General features: G+C 43.5%; 1 protein-coding gene across 4 annotated transcripts in view; it reads left to right on the plus strand.

Annotated features, from left to right (window-relative positions):
* The window catches only part of vta1 (vesicle (multivesicular body) trafficking 1), a 53,736-nt gene that overhangs the window by 1,168 nt on the left and 28,880 nt on the right, over nt 1-23,688 (plus strand). For all 4 annotated transcript variants that reach the window (XM_032543843.1, XM_032543844.1, XM_032543845.1 and 1 more), the window contains exon 2: nt 16,446-16,540. In XM_032543843.1, the coding sequence (XP_032399734.1) occupies nt 16,446-16,540 (95 nt within the window). The remainder of the gene's footprint in view (nt 1-16,445; nt 16,541-23,688) is intronic.

Raw genomic sequence — 23,688 nt, forward strand, 5'->3', positions numbered from 1 at the left:
AGTTTAAACTTCATTAACATTAGCCTGGCAGTGCTAGCTTTGACAGTTTAAACTTCATTAACATTAGCTTGGCAGTGCTAGCTTTGACAGTTTAAACTTCATTAACATTAGCCCGGCAGTGCTAGCTTTGACAGTTTAAACTTCATTAACATTAGCCTGGCAGTGCTAGCTTTGACAATTTAAACTTCATTAACATTAGCCTGGCAGTGCTAGCTTTAACAGTTTAAATATTTTAAGAACATTTTTTTTTATTTGGGTCATTTTTAGGCCTTGGACAGGACAGCTGAAGAAATGAAAGGGTAGAGACAGGGGGGACAACATGCTGCAAAGAGCTGCAGGTCCAGTGGTGTAGTCATATTTTTTGTGATGAGTATACTGTGATTTTCCCCTCCCAGCCTTATACTCTTCTGTCCCAGAGCAACACCCCGTACACTAAAGACAAAGGATGTGTCAGTATTGATGGCGTTTATTTAAAGCCCTGGAAAAAAAACACTTAAAGTTGAGAACAGATGAGACAGATTTAACCTTTTGAGAAGCACAACCGAACCTGAACACAACAGGGCATCACACAAATTAGCCATTTAATCGACACCCCTACACTGCTGCACTACCCTGCAGACAATTGCCAGATCTCCTTTTAGCTATTTGAATGCAGCCTTAAAGATGAACTGAACTGGAATTTTAATAATGGTGATATAATAGATGTATTTTATTTCTTCTCACTGGTACAATTATTAAAATGGATAAATTTGTTAAAAGGGATAAAATGGCAAGTTGAAAGTGATGTTTTTGTTACACGGGCGCCGCCATGTTGGAATTCCACAATCTACTACGTCACTGGCATGGTAAGCTACTCCGCGGCTAACTAGCACTAGCAGCGCAGCCATAGGAACACCATACAAAGAGTCGGAGGCTAGCGGACATATGGCTTGGGAAACGGAAAGAAAGACGTCTAGGGGGGGTCATAATGTATTGCCCTGGCTGCAGTATGGACCCGTATAGGGCTAAGGCAGCAAGGGGTTACGACACATTTCCACAGGCTACCTTTGACAAGTAAAAACAGTCCTCAACTCATGGCTAGCATCTAGCTGCCTTAAAACGGGCTAGCCCTCCGACAGCCCCTGGATTTAGAGTCTGGAGCATTTTTTTAGCGACAGACTATTTGGAAAGCTGTGCTTCTGATACAACAGCGTCACTGTAGAGGTTAAGTCCAACAGACTGAAACCTTAGGCCTGCAGTCTCCAGTGCAGGGCAGACCGATAACCCACCGGCTTGTAACAACCGATGCTACCTGCCGCAGACAGGGCGCTGAAACGCTCCCGGCAGGCAGAGGACAGAGAGGTAGTTAGCGGTATGTTTACCGGTTGTCAGCTTACTCTCAAGTCTACTAGGCAAAGGGCTGGGTGTAACGTTGTTGTCACATACAGAAAACACGAACATATTCACTTACAAAAATAAAGCCCAACGTGTCGGCTTTATAGCGTTCAACAAAACAGACGGACACACTGGGCATTACTGAGCCACAACACCAAGCTAGATACCAGCGATCCGACCGAGGGAAAGGGCTAGCAGCTAAATACGATGGCAGCACTCTTATGACAAACTCCACAAGCTAGCACTACGACCATAGACTGTAGAAATAAACCCAGACTCCGACGATATCACAGATCGATAATAATGTGTTTACTAGCCGCTAGCGAAAAGTGAAGCTAGCTCATGTTCGCCGTCTCAGCTAAACCACAGAAATCAACGTCCCCCTGAAGCTAGCGGATGTTAGCCGCTAACTAAACCACAGAATCCAACGCCCCCCCCCCCATGAAGCTAACGGATGTTCGCCGACTCAGGGCACATTGTTGATGCAGAAACAGCTGCTAGTTCCATAGTAAAAATCTGCCAACTCCGCAAAACTCGTGAATCCTCCGCGCATCTCTGGTCAAACTGGGGTAACTCTCCTACGTGCAGCTAATAAGCGATCCCATAGATTAATGCGTCCAATTACAATTTCCATGTATCTGCCTCTATTTTCGTAAACGAACAGGACTTTAACCATGTTTTTCTATTTTCTCTAAATGGACACGGTGTATTAGCAGTCTATTTCCTAAAATGCATAATATGCTTGGATACAATAAAGGAGGGTGCATGACAGTAAGCTGCGCCCACACACAAACACACACCGGTCACTGTCACCGGAGGCTGTCACCAAGTGATCTTGTACTTCAGTGGAGCCTGAAACTGATTGTCCCCCATGTGGTGGTAGTCAGACACTACAAGCCTGTCCCTCACAGGATCAAATGCGTAATCCGTGCCATTAAAATGACTTTTTTTCGTGTGTATATTATGTGCTGCAGCCGATGTCTATATACCTTCACGGGTCCTACCATGCCAGTGACGTCATCGATATTATCAGCGTTCTAATACTAACAAACGCAATTTTTGTGTTGCTTAAAAAAAAGCTGTATTGATTTTTTAAATAATTTTTTTTAGTGTAATTCATTTGTAATTATCATAACCAACAAGTTATCAAAAGTTAGTTTTTCAGTTCAGTTCCTCTTTAAGACGCCACAGAGAGGGGCAGGCGGCCTGGTAGTCTACAACGCTTTCCAAATACTTTTGTACTCAGTTTTGTATCTATTAGCAATAACATCTGGCCTAAATTTACTCAAAACCATTTAATAGACTGTTTACAATCTTCAACACCATGGCTAACAAATGGATTAAAAAGCAGGCGATAGGAGAAAAAAGCTCCAGTCTTTCTATTTTAGTTAATCATCTGACCAGTGATAACTAACATTACCAAATATTCAATTGTGGAAAGTTATGCACATTTCGGATGACCATGAGTTTACTCGTCATTGACTTCATGAATTTCCATTGCTTTTATTAGCTTTGCATGTGTGCTGATATTTACCGATCTTTCTGTCCCTCCACTCTAACCAAGGATGCCTGTTTTTAAACTCTCAAGCCTGACTTTCTCACCCTCTCTCTCTCTCTAATCAACTGTAACAAGGAAATTTAAACATTGCAATCCGTTTACTGCTGTACCCAGAGACACACACACATACACACAAACACACACACAATATCATAAAAGCTACTCACACTTACCAGGTAGCACCCAGTCACCCGATGCGGCAGTAGCTTCAGGGACCAAATTTTTGAAAACACCGAAGTAGTGTTATTTGGGTCTGTTTACGTTTCATATCTCATTACTTTAAAACTTTGTTCAAACTCTACGTAGTTGCGAGAAAGGAAAGACGCAAAGAATAACCGCCAACAACTTGTAACGTCAGATCCAGGGCACGGCCACTGAAGCCCCAAATTTTAATTCAATTCAATTTTATTTATAGAATCAATTCATAACAAGAGTTATCTCAAGACACTTTACAGATAGAGTAGGTCTAGGTCTATGTCCCCAGCTGTCTAAAACTATTACAGCAAAACCAAGAGAGACAGGGTAAAGAGAGGAGCCTGGTCGGGCTAGAACTCTCCCCAACCGGATCGGGCTGTATGCCAAGTCTCCCTTTAGTTTTATTATATGCTTGATTATATGATAGATAAATCTGACAACTATGACGAGAAGCAGGTGGGCCGGGTTAGGCGGACGCTGCGGAATTTTAGTGCTTCACAACACAGACAGGGTGAATTTATGCCTCTCTAAGTGGGTATACGGAAATCCTTGTCTTTTCTTATTTGGTATATATATATATATATATATAATATATATATATATATATATATATATATATATATATATATATATTATATATATATATATATGGGTGCCCACTCTACCAACTGAGCTATCCATGTGCCCTAATATTTAAAATCCTGGCTTCATTAAAGGATATAAAATGAGCAGAACCTTAAACATTTACATCAGTAAAATGCAACATGGATGAGTGGGGCAGTCGGCTGACTCAGCTCTAAAGAATGTCTTCCACCCTGTAACATCACTTTATGATGTGTCAATGGAGCAACAGACACTATTACATTGTGACTAGTTTGTATGCACAGTGTTTTCATAGTAATTGTGTAGTCGTTTGAATCTGGTAAATCTGCTCACTTTGGCTGGATATTGGTTTTACTTTCATGACGGCAGTGCTGATACGAAAACCTTTTCAGAAAGTTATACTGGTCTGTCCTCGCCTAAAACACTTCTCAGTTGATAAAAGCTGTTTCATGCTTCCTGCATTTGGGGTCGGCGGACGGCGCTCTGCGGACGGTGTGCATGCTCACCACGAACCGTCTGGTTTTTCATACTGATTGCAGTCAGAGCGGCCCAGAGAACAGACTTCTTCTCCCCTGTAGCCAATCACTGCAACGCGGCCTTTGCCACCGCGTCCGTATTGTTACAAAATCTTGGAGGTGCGCAGCTCAGCAATCAGTTTTTGTAAAACTGAGTTTCTCCAGAAAGAATCAGGCAAAAACACCACTTCAGATTTTGGGTTTACCAGAGATGTGCTCACAAGTTTCTTAGAAATAGGTTTTCCAGCATGAAACGGCATAAACAAATTACTAATCGAGGGCAACCTCAAGCTTTGCTCTCCCTGTAGAGACAAGATTGTGACACGATTTACTTCTTCAGCAGGAACTTAGGGCCGAGAGCCACTTATAGGAAATATGATTTTCCTCAATGAAACAAGTTTTAATGGGTGAGATTTAGCTTGACGTGTCACATAGCTGTCTCCACCAGAGTTTTATAACCCCTTTATTTATAGAGGTGGTCCTCCTTTACCCTACATAACGTCTCCGCCTCCCAGCATATGTCATATATTTGATAAGTGTGACTATTGTCTCCTTCTAAGTTTATTGATCAGAAGACGGAACGGATGGCTGATCTCCTCCTCTGAACAAAAAACAATATCCTCAGGAGAAACCCGGCAGCGTGTTGAAACCAATCCGATTTTATCCAAACATTTAGAATCGGGATTACTGCCGTCTCTGCTTTATTGTGATTTGTAAATTACAGGATTGAACAGTTCTTGTGTTGTTTTAAATGGGCTGGGCATTGAACTTTGATACTTTGGTTAAGGCGCAGACCGTTTTGGCTCCGTTTTGGGCCCCTCCTCTATGTTACACGCATACAAATTATAATAACGACAAGAGGTACAATAGAATAACATGGGTACATGAAATAGGATCCACAGAGGATAGAATAACGCACACAGTCAGACACACACAGGAAGACGCACGCACACAGACAGACATACACACACACAGATCCACGTACAGATCCACGTACACATACACACACACAGACAGCTGTACGCACACAGACACACACACACAGCTCCATGTACAGACACACAGACACACTCACACAGACAAACACACACACACTTACTTACTTACTTACTTACTTACTTACTTACATACATACATACATACATACATACATACATACATACATACATACATACATACATACATACATACATACATACATACATACATACATACATACATACATACATACATTCATTCATTCAAGCAAGAGGACGTCCTCAACTGTCTCGTTTTGGCCACAACTCAAAGAAATTCAGTTTACTGTCACAGAGGAGAGAATAGAAAACAGATTCACGTTTAACAAGCTCACATCACACAAGTTGTACTTTTTTTCCTCAAAAATGACTCAAACCCATTAATTGATTATAAAAATATGGCAAACAATCTGAGCTGACTTCTGATTGAGTGTAAAGGGAGCGGCGTGCAGCAGGGGTCTGCATCTGACCCAGTTCAGCTGGGACACGGGGAAGCTGCTCAAGGCGAAATGCACATGAAGAAGAATGGAAAATCCGAAAAAGAACAAAACAATCTGTCAGATCAAAGTTATGTGTCCGCGGCGCTGACAGCTACTTGATTTCTGACAGCTGAGGGGAAGTCTTTGACAAAGTAAGAACTTGTTAAGTGATGTCTTTTTGATTTCATATTTTGAGTCTGTTATGTGGCATCTCACAAAGTGGTAGAGTAGGAAGAAACAAGAGGTTTTTTCTCATGATTTTTTAAAGGGGACCTATTATATTACAAAGATCACAGAAGAAGATTCAAACCAAATACTACCCAACTGGATATATTTTAGCGGGGGGGGGGGGGGGGTCGCCACATGTTCATTTCTGACGTCATTACACAAACATTTGCATAAAGCTTTGTTGTTTTGTCAACAAGGTAGATGGAAGGAAATAGAATTTTTTAATTCAAATATTCACAAATTCAATACAGGAATGTGTTTTATCTTATAATGATTACTTAGGCAGCCTATCTTTGATGTAAAATAATAAATACTACAAGGGAGGGAGAAAGATTAATAATTCTCAAAGACGGCAGGTTTGCCCCGGGCCAGGCCAGCTCAGCTCATCTTCCTCCCGTGGCGTCCCGCTGTCGCTCCTAACTACACTGGCCCCCACACCCCAGCATCCCCCGCACCCTGTCCCTTCTCCCCTTTCTACCTGCCTTACACAGGACGGGGAGGGGCTGCTAAGTGTTGTCTTTTCCTGGTTTTAAAGGCTGTACTACAGTGAAGTGATGTCATTTTCTGATCTTTCCAGACTGTTCTGTTATTTTCCTTTACCCACTTAGTCATTAAATCCACATTACGGATGATTATTTATCAAAAACCTCATTGTATAAATATTTTGTGAAAGCACCAATAGTCAACACTACAATATTGTTGCAGTATCAATATCGAGGTATTAGGTCAAAAATATCGTGATATTTGATTTTCTCCATAATGCCCAGCCCTAATGACAAGCTTATAACTGCATGGAAGGAATTTGTCACCTGTGCAAGCTGTGCTGTTTCTCTTCCCGTGGATGTGTGTTACATTCTTGTCAGTTTCATAGATAGAAACACGAGACACTTTAGAGTCGAAGCACTGAAAGCAAACGTATAAAACACAGACAACCTGGCAGAGTGGAGAGTTACATATTCGTCTCCACAAATCATTTCCTCAAGGTTAAAAGCAAACACGCCGTGAGAGGTGGTAAACTCACTTTGGGGTGGGGGGGGATTTTTGTTGATTCTGCATTGGTCGCTGTAAAAAAGCAACAGATACTTGGCATCTTTAGGAGACTGAGTTGTTGCAAGATTCATCAGATGCTTAAACTGTTTGGAAAAGATGTGACCTGCCGAGTGGATGAAACCCTTTCCAGTCTTATTACATCAAATGTGTCAAACTCGAGGCCTACGGGCCAAATTTGGCCCCTAGCAGATTATGAGCCGGCCCGCATATCGATTTAGGTTCACAACACATTTTGGCCCACCTAGTTTGTTAACCGAGGCTTCAGTTCTCCATGCCTGTATTCATTACCTGCCTGTATGGACTCGAGCCCGAATAAAACCCTTCATTTTTAATTAAAATGGCTGTAAACTTTTTAAAATACAACTCAGTTGTTTGAATGGCAGCAATCTGCTCAGGGTACGGCGTAGCGTTAGCGTGCCAAGTTGAGGCTTTCTCTGCGGACTGCAGACCCATTCGCTCTCGCGAGTCACGTGACCAAGTCGCAGCCTTTGCGATTAAGAAATCGCGTTTTAACATAACGCGATATTATTGCAAATGCTGTTAATTGTTCAGCCCTAGTAACTTTTTTTTTTTTTTAACCCTATGTTCCTAAATATGTTCCCATGTGTTTGTGTGTGAGTGACTGATGGGAACAACAGTCCTTGACATCGGTCCAGTCTTAAGAGAGAAACGAGCTACGGTGTTAGTTAATAGAGTTATTGTCCAGCTTGTATTTACCTTCACTAAAGTGCTCGTTTTGCCGCTGACAGACTCAGATTATTGTTCTAACTCTCTGACAACATCATGGAAAGGATTTCTAAGGAGGTCGACCTTTCTGTTAAAGAGTGAGATTCTTTTTTTAAACATAAAAACATCCGCGAATTGTGTTCGCTAAACCCACCAGACTCCATGTAAATAAACAGTAATTTTAGCATCGTAAAACACACTTCATTCAAAGTCAACAGAAACAGAATAAAACTATGAATAACAGTTTGGGGTCGTCTTTCCACTTTTCCAACTACCAAAACTCCGGTTATGGCATTACAAGTGCAACCAGTTCCACATGGAGAAGTAACCATATTTTCCTGTAAAACAAAGAAACATTGGTGTGTATATATAGAGCAGTTCTTATCGGCTAACATTCAGAGTTTTCTTAAAATGTTTATTTTTCCAAATCTTAAAACATCTCAAAGGTGCAGTCGGAAAACAACGTTTGTTATTGTGAATGTTTGGACCCAAGTGATGGTGAATTCTTCGAGATGTCCGTCACACAGAGTGGCTGCTGCTGTGATGTCTGTCTCCTCGGAGACGCTACTTAGTGGATTAAAAAGGAATCCGAGATCAGGTCGTTGGGCTGTTTTAATGGGCTGCTTGCATTGTCAACACTTGTGTTTTTCCCAGATCGCGGCAGATAAGCGGATTAACTCGGAGCAAGAACAACGTTTTTCTCATTGATGTCCGATGTTCTGCGATAGAATTGATTGACAGCAAGGGAACAAAAGTACTGGAATTGGTTTGGGTTGTTTCCAAGTCTTGCAAAATGGCACCGGACACATTTTTATTTCTATTTCAGAGGAAAGTCAGAGCAGGTCAGTGTGCAGCAGTAAGCTTTGCACAGGGCTGGATGGATACAGTGTTTTCCTTTTGGTTAGTGAAAGTTTTTTTTAGTTTTTTTTTTTATACGTAATAGATGTAGATATTTGGTTAAGGGTTCCTCCCCCCTTATGAAAAGGTGTTTTTTAATAATAATAAAAAAGGCGCAATCACATCCTTTTTGGACCATTATTATCACAATATCTGTGTCTAGAACGTTAGAAAAGCAAGAGCCTATAATTCATAACACTCAAAAAGCCTGAAGACAAATCTTACTAAAGAAGTCCACTAGGGGACAAATATACAACCACCAGATCTGAGAAAAGTCATTGGATGTTCAGAGTGATTTCACATTCATTCGGGCTACACCCACCTTACACCATACGACTTCTTTCTGGGATTCCACAGTCGCAGATAAATCCTAAATCTGGGAATGAAATCCTGAGAGTCGGGGTCTCCCGTCGTCTCCGTCGTTTGGTGTTCATACAACACGGGCAGCACGGTGGGAGGTTAAAATCATGATTTAAACGTGCCGCCCTACTTACAACTCAGTCCCAGTCCGTGTTTTCCCATCCGGACGTTCAGACAAAATCAAACTTGTTTGTTATTGTAGTAAGTTTAAAGTCTAGGAGTTAAAATCTTCTAGTCTGTGACTAAAATGTCAGTAACATTATGACATGTGGTCTTTAGATGTGAGATAGTGTCACACTTTATTCTCCTGCTGCCACTCAAGCTTCATAATGTTGGAAAACTGAGTGTGTTGTTTAGCACGCAGCCTCAGTGATCCAGCCAGACCACTGGAGGTCAGCAGCACCGTGTCGCTCACTCTCTCTCTCGCTCACTTTCTCTCTCTCTCTCTCTCTCTCTCTTGCTCTCTCGCTCACTTTCTCTCTCGCTCACTTTCTCTCTCTCTCTTTCTCTCTCACTCTGTTGCTCACTTTCTCTCTCTCTCTCTCTCTCTCTTGCTCTCTTGCTCACTTTCTCTCTCTCTCCTCTCTCTCTCTCTCTTGCTCTTTGCTCCTTTCTCTCCTCTTTCTCTTCTCTCTCCTCTGTTGCTCACTTTCTCTCTCTCTCTCTCTTGCTCTCTCGCTCATTTTCTCTCTCTCTCTCTTTCTCTCTCACTCTGTTGCTCACTTTCTCTCTCTCTCTCTTGCTCTCTCGCTCATTTTCTCTCTCTCTCTTTCTCTCTCACTCTGTTGCTCACTTTCTCTCTCTCTCTCCATGAGTGTGTGTGTATGTGTGTGTGTGTCTCTCTCTTTCTCTCTGTCTGTCTCTCTCTCTGTGTGTGCGTGTCTCTCTCTCTCTCTCAGTCTTTCAGAGACTCTCGGCTGCCAGGGCTGAACTGGGCCAAAAGTGAGGCCCTGGCAGTGGGGAGGTGGGCTGGAGGTCTCCCTCAGCTTCCAGGTGGGTTGTCCTGGAAGAGGGGGGGTTTCAAGTACCTGGGGGTATACCTGGGTGATCAAACCACCATGGCTTTAAATTGGGATGGGGTGGTTGATAAAGTGGAGGGGAGGTTGGGTAGGTGGAGGTGGCTGCTTCCCCACCTCTCCTACAGAGGCAGGGTGCTGGTCGCTAATAATCTGGTGGCCTCCTGCCTCTGGCATAGGCTCAAATGTTTGGAGCCCCCTGCTGGTCTGCTGAAGAAGTTGCAGTCCATCATTCTAGACTTTATCTGGGACGGTCTGCACTGGGTTCCTCAGTGTATTTTATTTTTGCCAAAGGAGGAGGGGGGGCAAGGGTTGGTTGATTTAGTATGCCGGACCGCTGCTTTTAGATTACAGTTTGTGCAGCGTTTTTTATTTGGTGATGATGATGTCGTCTGGAGGCCCGTAGCCAGCACCATTTTAAGGGGGGTAGCGGGGCTGGGGCTCGATGCGTCTTTGTTTCTAGTGGACAGTGGTTTTATCCCTTTGTGTGGCTTGCCCCCTTTTTATCGAGGACTTTTTAAAGTGTGGGGACTTTTTAAATGGACCAGACTGGAGCCTGCAGCATCTCTGTTCTGGCTCCTGGAGGAGCCTCTGGTTTGGGGGGCCCGGCTTGACCTCCGCGACGGCAGCAGACCAGGTCTCACTGAGAGGCTGACAAGGGCTGGAGTGACGAAGCTGAGGGGGATCGTGGAAGCTGCTGGTCCCGGGTTCCTGAACACGGGGGCAGTGGCCTATCTGCTGGGCCTGAGGTCGACCCGCCAAACCAGAACTATGCTGACTGAATGGATTAAGCGCCTGGACGCTGTGGAGTGTGAGATGCTGCGGGACTATTTTAATGGGACTGACACCCCCGATTCCACTGACCCTTTTCCCGACATTGGGTTTTTAACCGAGCCCACTGGCCCATCGTCGCGGCGTGTGTTGCCCTCTGTTGTGGACCTGCACATGCAAACTGGGAAGGGATTGTATAAGTACTGTGTCCTGGCCGTCCACAGGAAGACTCTGAGCGAGAGGAAGGACCTGGTGTGGACGGACAGACTGCCCCCAGACAGTAAGCCGGTATGGAGGCTCTTGTATAAACCTCCGCTGAGCAAGAGGGCTGGAGACCTGCAGTGGCGGATCCTCCACGGGGCTCTGGCGGTGAACGTGTTTCTGGCCAGGATTAATGACACCGTGTCCCCCTCGTGTCCCTTCTGTCCCCTGGACGAGACCATCATACACTGTTACCTGGACTGTCCCAGGCTGAGGCCTCTGTTTACTGTGTTGAGGACTGTGTTTCTGGACTGTGGGGAGGTTTTTACAGAGTCTGCTTTTATTTTTGGTGCTGGCTACAACAAACATAACGCCAGGAAGTGGAAACTGTTGAATTATATTGTGGGTCAGGCCAAACTGTCGGTCTATAAAACCAGGAAGGACCAGGTGGACAACGTGTCCGGCCGAGGGCTGACGGACATGTTTGTCTGTCTGGTGAAGGCCAGGGTGTGGGTGGACTACCGCTTCATGTCTCTGATGGGGGACATTCAGGGTTTTGTGGACCAGTGGTGTTTCACCACGGCGGTGTGTTCGGTGCAGGGGGGGAGGGGAGGGGAGGGGGAGCTCATCTTCCACTCAGTGTTTCTGTGTTAATGTTTGATTTTAATATTTATTTTGTGCATTTGTAAAGCAATGACATGTTGGTGAAGATTTGGAGAACGATGTAGTTATTTGGTAAATAAATGTTCCTTAAAAATCAAAATCTCTCTGTGTGCGTGTCTCTCTTTCTCTCTCTCTCTCTCTCTCTCTCTCTCTCTCTCTCTCTCTCTGTGGTGTCTCTCTCTCGCTCTCTCTGTCTTTGTTTATATGTGTGTCTCGCTTGCTCTCTGTGGTGTGTGTGTGTGTGTGTTGTGTGTGTGTGTGTGTGTGTGTGTGTGTGTGTGTGGTGTGTGTGTGTGTGTGTGTGTGTGTGTGTGGTGTGTGGTGTGTGTGGTGTGTTTTGGGTTGGGTGTGTTTCCACATTATCATGAGGGCAGGAAGCTGAACTCGTCTAGAGCAGTGGTTTCCAAACCTTTCCAAGTCCGGGACCCTAGACAATAGCAGTTTATTAAATACACTTCATACTTTTTGTAAACCACGTGATGTTTCCTAATTTATTAATTATGTGAGAAAGTTTATCCACAGACTTAATGTCTTAGCATTAAAAACATACTTGTTCCAAAAGGCTGAATCTGATCTTTTTGTGTGACCGTTGGTGCGTGTCATCCGTCTCCTTCAGCCGCAGCCCTTTATCTAAATTAGTCGGATATCGCAGGCCAATATTTTCCCTCGCTCACCCTGGAACCGGACGATCAGAGGCGGGTCGAGTCAAAGCCGTGATTGGTTTGGCTGTAGTGAAGCGGTGTAGTGAAGCGGTGTAATGAAGCGGTGTAATGAAGCAGCGGCTCCACCCGCTGACAGTTTCTGGCTGTGTGACAGCCGCTGTTTTACGCTGATTGGATCATTGACATTATTAATGAGCTGCGGAGCCCCGCCTCTGCTGACACACACACCACACACACACACACACACACACACACACACACACACACACACCACACACACACACACACACACACCACACACACACACACACACACACTCAACTCACAATCACACACACACAAACACACATTAAATTATTGTTAATATCTATTAAAATATATGAAATTGCGCAGCTCTAAGATATAATTCGAACAAAAAAACATTCAGTTTTTACTGAATTTAGATTCGGACAGATTGTTGATCAAATGCTTTCATTATTTCCACTGTCAAAAGTTTAGAGCTCCAAAAAGTTTGCTTCATTTTGGCCAAATGTCCGAGTCCCACAAAAGTAAAGCAGAAAACTGTAGAGTAGCTTGTTTCTGTAGTCAGCAAGCATGTGCATGGCCCTTGTTGTTCTACAGCGCTGCTGCACGCTGTAGTCTCATTACACTGCACTTTATAGTTTGTTTTAAGTCTTTATTACTTTCTTTATTTTGAACTGTCTAATGTTTTTATTCCTCGGGGTACTGCCACGTACATGTCGTTATATTGCTGTCTGAACCCTCAGTATAATGGCAATTAAGCTGCTCTGACTTGATCAGGACCCGTTTTTGAGCAGCTGCTTTTAGAAACGTTGCGTGTTGTGTTTTATTGATCATATTCAGCGTCTGTACGGTTTATGGAGATACTAAAAGTGATACTTTGGGTGGGAGGGAATGGAGAGGGAGAGTGAAAGGGTGGTTGAGAGAGATGGAAAAGGAGGAAGAGAGAGAAAAAGATCGGGAGAGAGAGGGGGAAAGAGAGATGGAAAAGGAGAGGGAGGAAGCGAGGGACAGAAGAAGAGAGAGAAAAGGAGAAGGGAGGAATGGAGAGGGAGAGTGAAAGGGTGGTTGAGAGAGATGGAAAAGGAGGAAGAGAGAAAAGGAGCGGGAGAGAGAAGGAGGCCGAGAGAGGTTGGAAAAGAGAGATGGAGGAAGAGATGGAAAGAGAACGAGAGAGAGGGAGGAAGACGGGGCTTGAAGTATTCGGACACCGTGCCGGATCTCCGGCCTGCGGTCGTGAGGAAAAATAAATAAATAAATAACTAAAGTTGAGAACTTGCATGCGCTTTTATATTTTCGAGTCAATTGATTTCCCCGACCAATCACATGAGAGGAACACAACTCTAACGCAGAGCTCAGAGTGCTCGGGCCTGGTGACGGATTTCTCGGCTGTGACTATTTTAGAAAAATAATGTTTTTTTTTTTTTTTGATGCGCCAGAGTTTAGACGTCTAGCTATATGAAAGTTTTTAATAAATGTACATGAAGCGACTAATGTCAACATGGACAAAATCGTGAATGTACTAATTCACTTTGTTGAGGATGACCTGGCCGAAGTGACAACACAACATCTAGAAAGTTTTAAGATTTCTGTAATTTTTTTTCACTTTAAGCCCTGGGAAGAGAGAGAAGAGGGGAGAGGGAGAGAGAAGGAAAAAAAGAGGAAGAGAGAGAGGGAAAAGGAGAGAGAAATGGGGGGGGGGCGGATGGAGCAATGGTGCCGCTGCAAAACAGCCTTGGTTTCTTTTTCAACATTTAGAACAGTCCCATTACCGACCACCAGGGGGCTCTGGGGAAAACATCTGGAAGTTGACCAATATGTAGGCTTGCCTGTAGCTTTTTTTCTTTTTCTGTGGCTTACATCCTCTCTGCTGTCAAAGCCGTCTTTCTGTGTTGCTCTTCATTGTGTTGTAGCAGCCAAAGAAGTGAATGTTGCACGGGTGTAATCGCACAAAGGGCGTCTTTGTCTCTGTAAAGACTAACTGGCCGGCTGGCTGCCTCCGTAGCCCAGGAGTCGCTGCCTGTTTGTCTCTGTAAAGACTAACTGGCCGGCTGGCTGCCTCGGTAGCCCAGGAGTCGCTGCCTGTTTGTCTCTGTAAAGACTAACTGGCCGGCTGGCTGCCTCCGTAGCCCAGGAGTCGCTGCCTGTTTGTCTCTTTAAAGACTAACTGGCCGGCTGGCTGCCTCCGTAGCCCAGGAGTCGCTGCCTGTTTGTCTCTTTAAAGACTAACTGGCCGGCTGGCTGCCTCCGTAGCCCAGGAGTCGCTGCCTGTTTGTCTCTTTAAAGACTAACTGGCCGGCTGGCTGCCTCCGTAGCCCAGGAGTCGCTGCCTGTTTTTCTCTTTAAAGACTAACTGGCCGGCTGGCTGCCTCGGTAGCCCAGGAGTCGCTGCCTGTTTGTCTCTGTAAAGACTAACTGGCCGGCTGGCTGCCTCCGTAGCCCAGGAGTCGCTGCCTGTTTTTCTCTGTAAAGACTAACTGGCCGGCTGGCTGCCTCCGTAGCCCAGGAGTCGCTGCCTGTTTTTCTCTGTAAAGACTAACTGGCCGGCTGGCTGCCTCCGTAGCCCAGGAGTCGCTGCCTGTTTTTCTCTGTAAAGACTAACTGGCCGGCTGGCTGCCTTGGTAGCCCAGGAGTCGCTGCCTGTTTGTCTCTTTAAAGACTAACTGGCTGACTGGCTGCCTCGGTAGCCCAGGAGTTGCTGCCTGTTTGTCTCTACTGGTTGACTGAGGCTCCCAAATGCAAACATATGTGTCACGCTGGAGTTTTTGTTTAAGGGAATCTCCCCCCCGTCCTGTGAACTGAGACTTTGTTCTGCTGATGCTGTGCAGAGGACAGTGACTCAAACACCGAGCATGAGGTGGAAACAGAGGGATTACCGTACTCTGTGTGGAGTACAACTAATGTGTGACTGGTTGCCTGGTAACAGGGTTAAACACATGACAGACCTGGGTGGGAAAGAATACCTTTTTGAAGGGTTTTCTCTTCTCGCTGCTCCAGATGTTTTGAAGCTGACGCCATCGTTACAACTTCAGCTGTTTCAGCTACACTTTCAACCTCTGAGAAGTCAGCAGAAATCTTCAGTTTAGAGATATAGCCTTTATTGTCCCATAGGGTTAATTATCATCTTTTCATGTTTTATAGCACAACAACACATATGAAGACAGGTGTAACATCCTGTTACGATGTGTGTGTATGTTGTGTCTAATGTCTGTAAGCTACTCGAACCTTGAATTTCCCCTTGGGATCAATAAACTATCTATCTATCTATCTATCTACTATATCTATCTATCTATCTATCTATCTATCTATCTATCTATCTATCTATCTATCTATCTATCTAGTGATTGCAAGAGACAAAATAAAAATAAGGAAAAAAATATGAATCGGTTTTGAATTAGTAGGGCTTGAATTGCGATTCAAATATAAATTGATTGTTTTTCACACCGCTAATGGAAGAGTCCATGACTGGATTAGTTGGTTGAAGCTGAGGGCATCTTTAAAGCTTTCAGCTGCTTCAGTTCCACTTTTAACTTCTGACAAGTCAACAAAAATCTTCATTTTCAAACAATTTAGTGCTTCTTTGATCTGGGTTTTTCTAGGTTTGGTGAAGTTTCACTTGCACATTTCGGGGTCCTTCCTCAAGAAAATGTTACATTTCTCACTGACACAAATATGCAATTACACATTATTTTTGGCCCTTATTATTTCCATATCTGCGTCTAAAACGCTGGAAAAGCAACAGCAGCTAAAGACAACTTACCGTCCTGTTTCTTTTATTCGGAGGGGTAATGCTGCCGAGGACTCTGCCTACGTAACCTGGCTGCAACATTCACGCTGTTGCATCCTGCGAAGGATCTGACCACAGAGCTAATTGACAAACAAGGGATTATGGGAGTTGGAGTTGTGATAAGTCTGTGTGATCGGGCCTTTTCGCTCCACTACGTTCCTGTGTTTGATCTGTTGCAAAGAAGAAGAAGAAAACATCCTCGCCTGCTTTGTTGTGAAAGAATGTGACTCGCCCGCAACTTAACTTTGACCAAGGCGTTTAGGGAACGGGCTTTTGAGCATTAAAAATATGTGTAACCCCCCCCCCCCCGTGCTGTGTTGCAGGTCGGCTGTACGCCATGCAGACCGGCATGAAGCTGGACAGTAAAACTCCAGAGTGCCGGAAGTTCCTGGTGAAACTCATGGACCAGCTGGAGACGGTGGAGTCAGACCTTTTCACTACCGTTAAGCGGGATTTATTGTTCTGCAGAGGCTCCACGCAGAGGTGTGTGTGTGTGTGTGTGTGTGTGTGTGTGTGTGTGTGTGTGTGTGTGTGTGTGTGTGTGTGTGTGTGTGTGTGTGTGTGTGGTGTGTGTGTGTGTGTGTGTGTGTGTGTGTGTGTGTGTGTGTGTAAGATATATATAACATGTATTATTATTATAACAGATTAAAGCTCAGAGTCACAGACCTGTGGTCGGTCAGAGCATGTTAACCTGAAGTAAAGCTTGTTAACAAGAGCCAAACTAATTAGATTTCACAGAGTTGTTTTGATGAGGAGCAAAACGAGACGGACACGGAGTCCCAGCGGGGGGGGGGGGGGGCGCAAAATCTATCAGGAGGATAACTTGGTGTAGAATGAACCGATTGTTTTCATTTGTCTCGCTACTGACAACACTAAGCATTAAAAAAAACAGAGCTACATGTTGAAATTGACTGGAACTCTCCTTTAAGCATTTACATTTTTAAGATTTTTATTGAATCATAATGATTTAATGATGAACCATTTTTAAGGATTTGTGGGAAGAAATGTGGCAGAAAATGCTCCACTTCCATGTGGTCCAACCCGATGTTTATCAAATGGGGGAAAAACAAAAAAGTGGAAAAAGCTACAAAAAACATTGGCAAAGGTGTCCATAAAGCAACACAAATGTTTTAAGAAATGTTGGAAAAAAGGAGAAAAAAAACGCCAAAAAGTGGACAACAATAATAAAAAAAAAGAACAAACGGGTTACATGGTGGCGAGAGGAGTAAAGAGATGTTTAGAGGAGGTGAATGGGAGCAGGGAGCAGGTGGAGGTTTTTACGGAGGTGAGGAGGAGACACAGTGGTGGGGGGGGGGCAGTCCCCACAGCGACACTGGACTCACTTTACGATCAGTAAGAGCCAATTAGAGGAAGCCAGGGACGAGGATGAAAACACCACACACACACACACACACACACACACCACACACACAACACACACAGACACAGACGCACACGCATGCACGCACACAAGCACACACGCACACAGAGGTTTTACAGAGACTCCGGGGATCGTCATTACTGTCACACGCTCAGAATGTCAACAGCACTCGTATCCGCTCCTTTGATTGTGTGTGGTGTGTGTGTGTGTGTGTGTGTTGTGTGTTGTGTGTGTGTGTGTGTGTGTGTGTGTGTGTGTGTGTGTGTGTGTGTGTGTGTGTGTGTGTGTGTGTGTGTGTGTGTGTGTGTGTGTGTGTGGTGTGTGTGTGTGAAGAGAATAATTGGCTGAAATGGGCCTTCTGTTTGTACAGTCATATAATCCCACAAATAAGTACTTTTGATGTTGTTGCCGTTCTTTTAACAGTGTTGTAGCTTGTTTTGACATTCACTCTTATATTCCTATGTGTTTCCAGTCATGCTTTTACTGTTTTTGGTGTCTGGTGACGATCAGACTTGTCCTTGTGTTTTCATACTTTATGAAAAAGGGACAACTGTGGAAAGAGAGACTGAAAAGGAAAAGTAATCCTACAAAGAAAAAGGTCCAACACACACGGAGAATCCTGATGTCTTTACTGTCCTGTAGGAGACTAGGGCTTTTAAGAACTGGCCAAAAATGACGTTTGAGCTTTTGTTCTATGTATTACTATTTCAATATACATATGGTCTAATTTAGGATATTTTTGTTGACGGCGCTAATGGAGGACAAGCGAGCAACATGTGCTGTAAATATTTGATCTTCTGAAACGTGTGGACACTGTCTGAGGGCCTTTATGAAGTGCTGCTGCCGGTAGCTGTGACTCATTTATGAACGAGTCATTACACAAACCACAGCAGCTTCTCTCTCTCTCTCTCTCTCTCTCTCTCTCTCTCTCTCTCTCTCTCAATTCAATTCAAATTGATTTATTGGCATGAATGTCAGAAATAACAATATTGCTAAAGCATCAAGGATAGTAACGTGAGAAGAAAGACTTGCATACAGTTCATTTAGTAAACTGTGGGGAGAAGAACTCCAGATAGTACGTGATGTTGTCCTGGTTGTCTCTCAGGCTGTGACACTCACATGTCTCTCTGCTTCTACAGCGCTCACACAATTTTCTCCAAGTAGATCTTGTATTTTTGTCTGGTCAGAGAGGGTACAGTATAAAAATCTGGGAGTTTACATTTAGTTTTGGTAAAGAGGTCTGATGTCAGTATATGTGCTACATTGAAGCAGGAAGTGTCTGTCCCCACCGGTCTCTGTGGACAGAGCTGACACAGCCTGTCTTCTCGAGGCAGCCAGGTCTGTCTGTGGAGGCCAGTTTCCACAGCCAGACTGTGTCCACTCAGCCTGGACCTGCTCAGAGTCTTTCTGAGTCCGGGGTCACGTATTCAGCTGCTGTGTACTCTCGGTTTAGAGCTAGCTAACACTCCATGTTGTTTTGACGTTTAGTAGTGCCTTTCCAATAGATCATGTATTTTAGTTTTTGTCTGCAGATGATTTGGTTGGGGCGGAGGTTTGGGGGGTGTCCTGAGGCTCTGGGGGGTGTGAGGTGAGGGAGCTGGGGGACAGGACTAGTTGACGGAGGGGACCCTTCTCTATGTTTCTTTCTTGGTAATGTAGTGCTTTGTAATGGAAACTACGGGGGTCACTTGTTTTCAGGTAGTTGTAGAATTTGATGGATGTTTTTCCAGTTGTAATTTGGGTTGTAAGATTCTGCTATTTATAATACTGCAGAATAGTTTTTCCAGGTTACTGGTCACACAGATTCCTCTGAAGTTGTTGGGTCAAACTTGTCTCCATTTTTGTGGATTGGGGTTGCCAGTCCTTGGTTCCAAGTACATGGGAAGATGCCTGTATTTAGGGTGATATTTGAAAGCTTTTAGGATGACCAGTTTGAATTTATTATCTATGTATTTGATCATTTCAATTAAAATGGAGTCAGCACCACAGGTCTTTCAGAGTTTAAGCTTTTTCATTGTTAGTTCTTGTTCTGTAATCAGGGTGTCACTGGGGTTCTGGTAGTCTTTAATTTCTGATTGAAAAATTGAGGATTTTTTATTTCCTCTGTATTTGCTCTTGGCCTGGGTTATTTGTTATTTTGCCGTAAATGTTAGTAAAATGGGTGGTCCAAATACCCCCATTTTGGGTTGCTAGTTCCTCCTTAGATGTTGTGTTTAGTTTCCCAGAATTGATTGGACTGTATTGATTCTTCGATTAGGTTTTGCAGATTGTTGTTATGCTGCCCTTTTTGTTTTTAGTAAATGTTTGTATTATTTTAGTGTTTCTCCATAAAGAAGGCGTACAGTTTGGTTTTTGGATCCCTGTGTTTCTGATTGGATACATTTCTTTTAGATTTTTACTATCATTATCAAACCATTTTTCAATTTTTTTCAAAGGTTTTTCTTTTCCTCTTTACATTTGTTAGTTTTGCAGCCTTGTCAAAAATGGCATTTATGTTGTTAATAGCTAGATTCACATCTTCTTCACTGTAAGGAAAAGATATACAAAGAATGTCATCCAAAAGGGATTGGATTTGTGGACTGTCCATTGCCTTTCTGTAGAGATCAGTGCTGCTCACAGTCCATTTCTCTCTCTCTCGCTCTCTTTCTCTCTCTCTCTCTCTCTGTTTCTCTCTCTCTCTCTCTCTCTCTCTCCTCTCTCTCTCTCTCTCTCTCTCTCTCTCTCTCGCTCTGTTTCCCTGATGACCTGGCTCATACATGCAGAACATGTTGGACTCATTATTTCTATTTTCCAGCGTAATCGTCGGCTCAACTCTCCGAGGCGTCTCTCTCAGTGGGCCAATGGAAAATCATTCTATGTGAAATCAGTGTGAAGAAGAAGGAGGAGGGTGGGAAACCCCCGGCAGCTGCTAAATTTAGACTTACAGAGGTTAGAAATAGGTCCAAAAATACATTTACATGTATAGTTCAGTTACCTCTCGACGGATTTGGGGGCTACATTTAACATATCCACAAACCAAAAATTATGCATCTTTTTTTGTGTTTATGTCTACAAACGTCCAGAAGACAATGCAGGACTCATGTCCTTTACCGACAGCAGTTCCCAAAATCTCTTTGTCTCTCCAGTTGGACGTTTTTGACGCTGTCTTTGTGGCATCTTTGTCTTCTTCACCCTTGTTGTGTGGTTACTTCGGGTAGCGCCAACCGCACGATAAAACAGCGACTGTACAACCTTTAGAAAGCTTCCTCGCCCACACCATGGACACACCCAGAGACAGCCCAACTCAGAGTTACGTCCTGTCTCTGTGTCCCGTGGGGTTGTCCACGGCCACGCCTTTGTTGGAGACTAGCGGCGGTTACGTGTGGATTGTAGGGGTGGGGGAAAAAAATTGACACAGCATAGCATTGCAATATTTTCAGTTGCAATACTGTATCAATACACAGGCGCCCAGTATGGAGCTTTTATTATATTTTATATGTTATATATGTGTTGGTCAGTTTGTCCCATTTTGGAACAATAACATTGAAGTGAGATGAAAAACTGAAATGTTTCTTTTTAGATGAAACAGATGTTGACAAAGTTTGGGGACGTCATTTGAAATTGGGAAAAATTAAAAGTTGGAAAAACAGTTAGAAATTGCAATATATCGCAGAATATTGCAACATGTTTAAAATTGCAATAATATCTTATTGTGGCGTAAGTATCGTGATTATATTGTATCAGGAGACATGTGGTGATCCCCCCCCCAGTGGATTTAATCCAACGGGAGACGTGGACGGGAACACTAGTGCTGCACGATATAAGGAAAATATCTAGATTATTTGGACTGATATTGCGATTGTGATATGATTCACCATATTGGAGGGAATGATAATTTTGTATCATTATTCTCACTTTCATTGAAAAATATATACTGTCTATAAAAATGAAAAAAAAACAAAGATGTTTTCTGTAGTCTGTAGGATAGGGACGTCTGCAATGCCACAATACTTTTTTTTTTTTTTTTTTTTTTAGAATGGTGTGACACATAATTGGCTAATTGGCCATTAACAAAATATAATATACACTGTATAATAATATATATAAAAAACAAACAAACTGTGACTCATTTCTACAGAGTGAATGAGTCATTACACAAACAGCAGCATTTCTCTCTCTCTCTCTCTCTCTCTCTCTGTTATTTTCATGTTGCTTTATTGGCATGACAAAAAGTCCATCTGTGTTGTCAAAGCATAAACAATATACAAAACATATCAAAACATAGAAACAACAGAGTAAATACATCCGATACCGTATAATAATAAAAGTAAACAAGATACTTGTGATATAATTGTAGATACTAAACAAATTATGTGCATGTTCCTCAAAGGGTACTTTAAAACAGTAATAAAGAATAGAAAAATAAAAATGATAATATCCTAAATTCTCTATTTATATATCTTTGTATTGTAGCAGGAGAAGACATACAGCTGCTAGCCATGCTGTGCTTTTATCTTCTTCCTAAAAAACAAAAGGAACCTTTCTGTCCTCAGTGTAGGTAGTAAAGCCTGGGATGTTTGGGGAATATATGGAAGTATTTGGTTCTTAAGTCTTCATATTTGGGACATGTACATAGAATATGTAATTCTGTTTGGACATCCTGGTGGTGATGTGCACAGACACGTTCCTCTCTTGGTCTCCACACGTTTAAATGCCGACCTCTTGCAGGTTCCAGCTTATGGTCACTGACTCTATATTTTTGTTAAAATTTGCATTTCTTTTGGATTTTTTTGTTTTGAGATATTCAGCCAGTCAAATGTCTCAGTTCGGGGATTGATAACAGAGGAATTTGAGTTGTATTTTTATTTTCATATTGCCATTGTTCAATGTAGTTTTAAATCTTTGGTTGAAGACTGAGGATTGTGTCTGTGGCGGCTCTGAGGCTCAGTCTACCTCTCTCTCTCTCTCCACCTGTCTTACTACTACAGACTGTGTTTTGCTCCGTGTACCTGTCTGTCTCTCTCTCTCTCTCTCTACCCCCTCTCTCTCTCTCTCTACCTGTCTGTCTACCACTGACTGTGTTTTGCTCCGTGTACCTCCGAGCCAGCTGGTCCAGGGGGTGGACAGCTGTCTCGCTCTCTCTCTGTCTCTCTTGCTCTTTCTCTGTCTATATCTCTTCTCTCTAACTTTCTCTCTCTCTCCTCTCTCTCTCTCTCTCTCTCTCTCTCCTCTCTCTCTCCCTCTCCCTCCTTCTCTCCTTTCCTGTCTTAGTGAGGACCGTTTCATACTGTTGGAGCTGCTTGAAATGCGTTATCTTACGATGTAAGGATCTTTGATACCAGGGCTGTTTCTATGTGACGTACAGAAGTTGCGTAACAAAAGGGACTGATTTCCTGCTCATTCTGACAGGTTTGGATTACCACCTCCGTTACAGTCGGGAGTTCCCACTACTACTCCGGGATACAGGAGGGGGGGGGATCGTGGACCCAGCTCGAACTAGAGCCCACCGATATATTGGCGGGCCGTTATTAGCGACTTTAATCGGCTTGGAAAGTTGCTAAGTAACGTTTCCCATATGTCCACAGGCCCTACATGACATATGAAAGGTTTTAAACCTCTGTTATGGTACAGTTAAAAGAGCCGTGTGTGAGTGAATAGGGGCGGGACTACGCTGACAGGAGAGATCCACAACACAGACACACACACACACACACACACACACACACACACACACACACCACACACACACACACACACACACCACCACACACACACACACACACACACACACACACACACACACACACACACACACTGAAGAGTGTATGTATTCAGGCTTGCCCGGGTCCTCCTGCTGGAGGGAACCAGTGTGTTTGCTTTTAGTGGTTTTACAGGAAACCTGAAGCCCTGCTGTATGCTCGGAGGGAGGGAGGGAGGGAGGGAGGGAGGGAGGGAGATTTTATGAAAAGGAGAAGTTACAGGTGGAGAAAATGCTTGCAAAGAGAAAGGCAGTCAGAGTGAGGAGACACATTAGTTGGAGGCTGCTGTGTTTGAACGTTACCGAGAGATTTTTATAAAAGCCTACAAAAGAAATGGCAAAGCGTTGAACAAAGTAACAGAAATGATGAAGAAAGTATAAAAAAATGTTAAAAAGCGACATAAACTATGACAGAAGTGTCAAAAACTTTGAAAGAGGCAACAGAAAA

This window comes from Etheostoma spectabile, chromosome 18 (assembly GCF_008692095.1).
Source record: "Etheostoma spectabile isolate EspeVRDwgs_2016 chromosome 18, UIUC_Espe_1.0, whole genome shotgun sequence".
Lineage (NCBI taxonomy): Eukaryota > Metazoa > Chordata > Actinopteri > Perciformes > Percidae > Etheostoma > Etheostoma spectabile.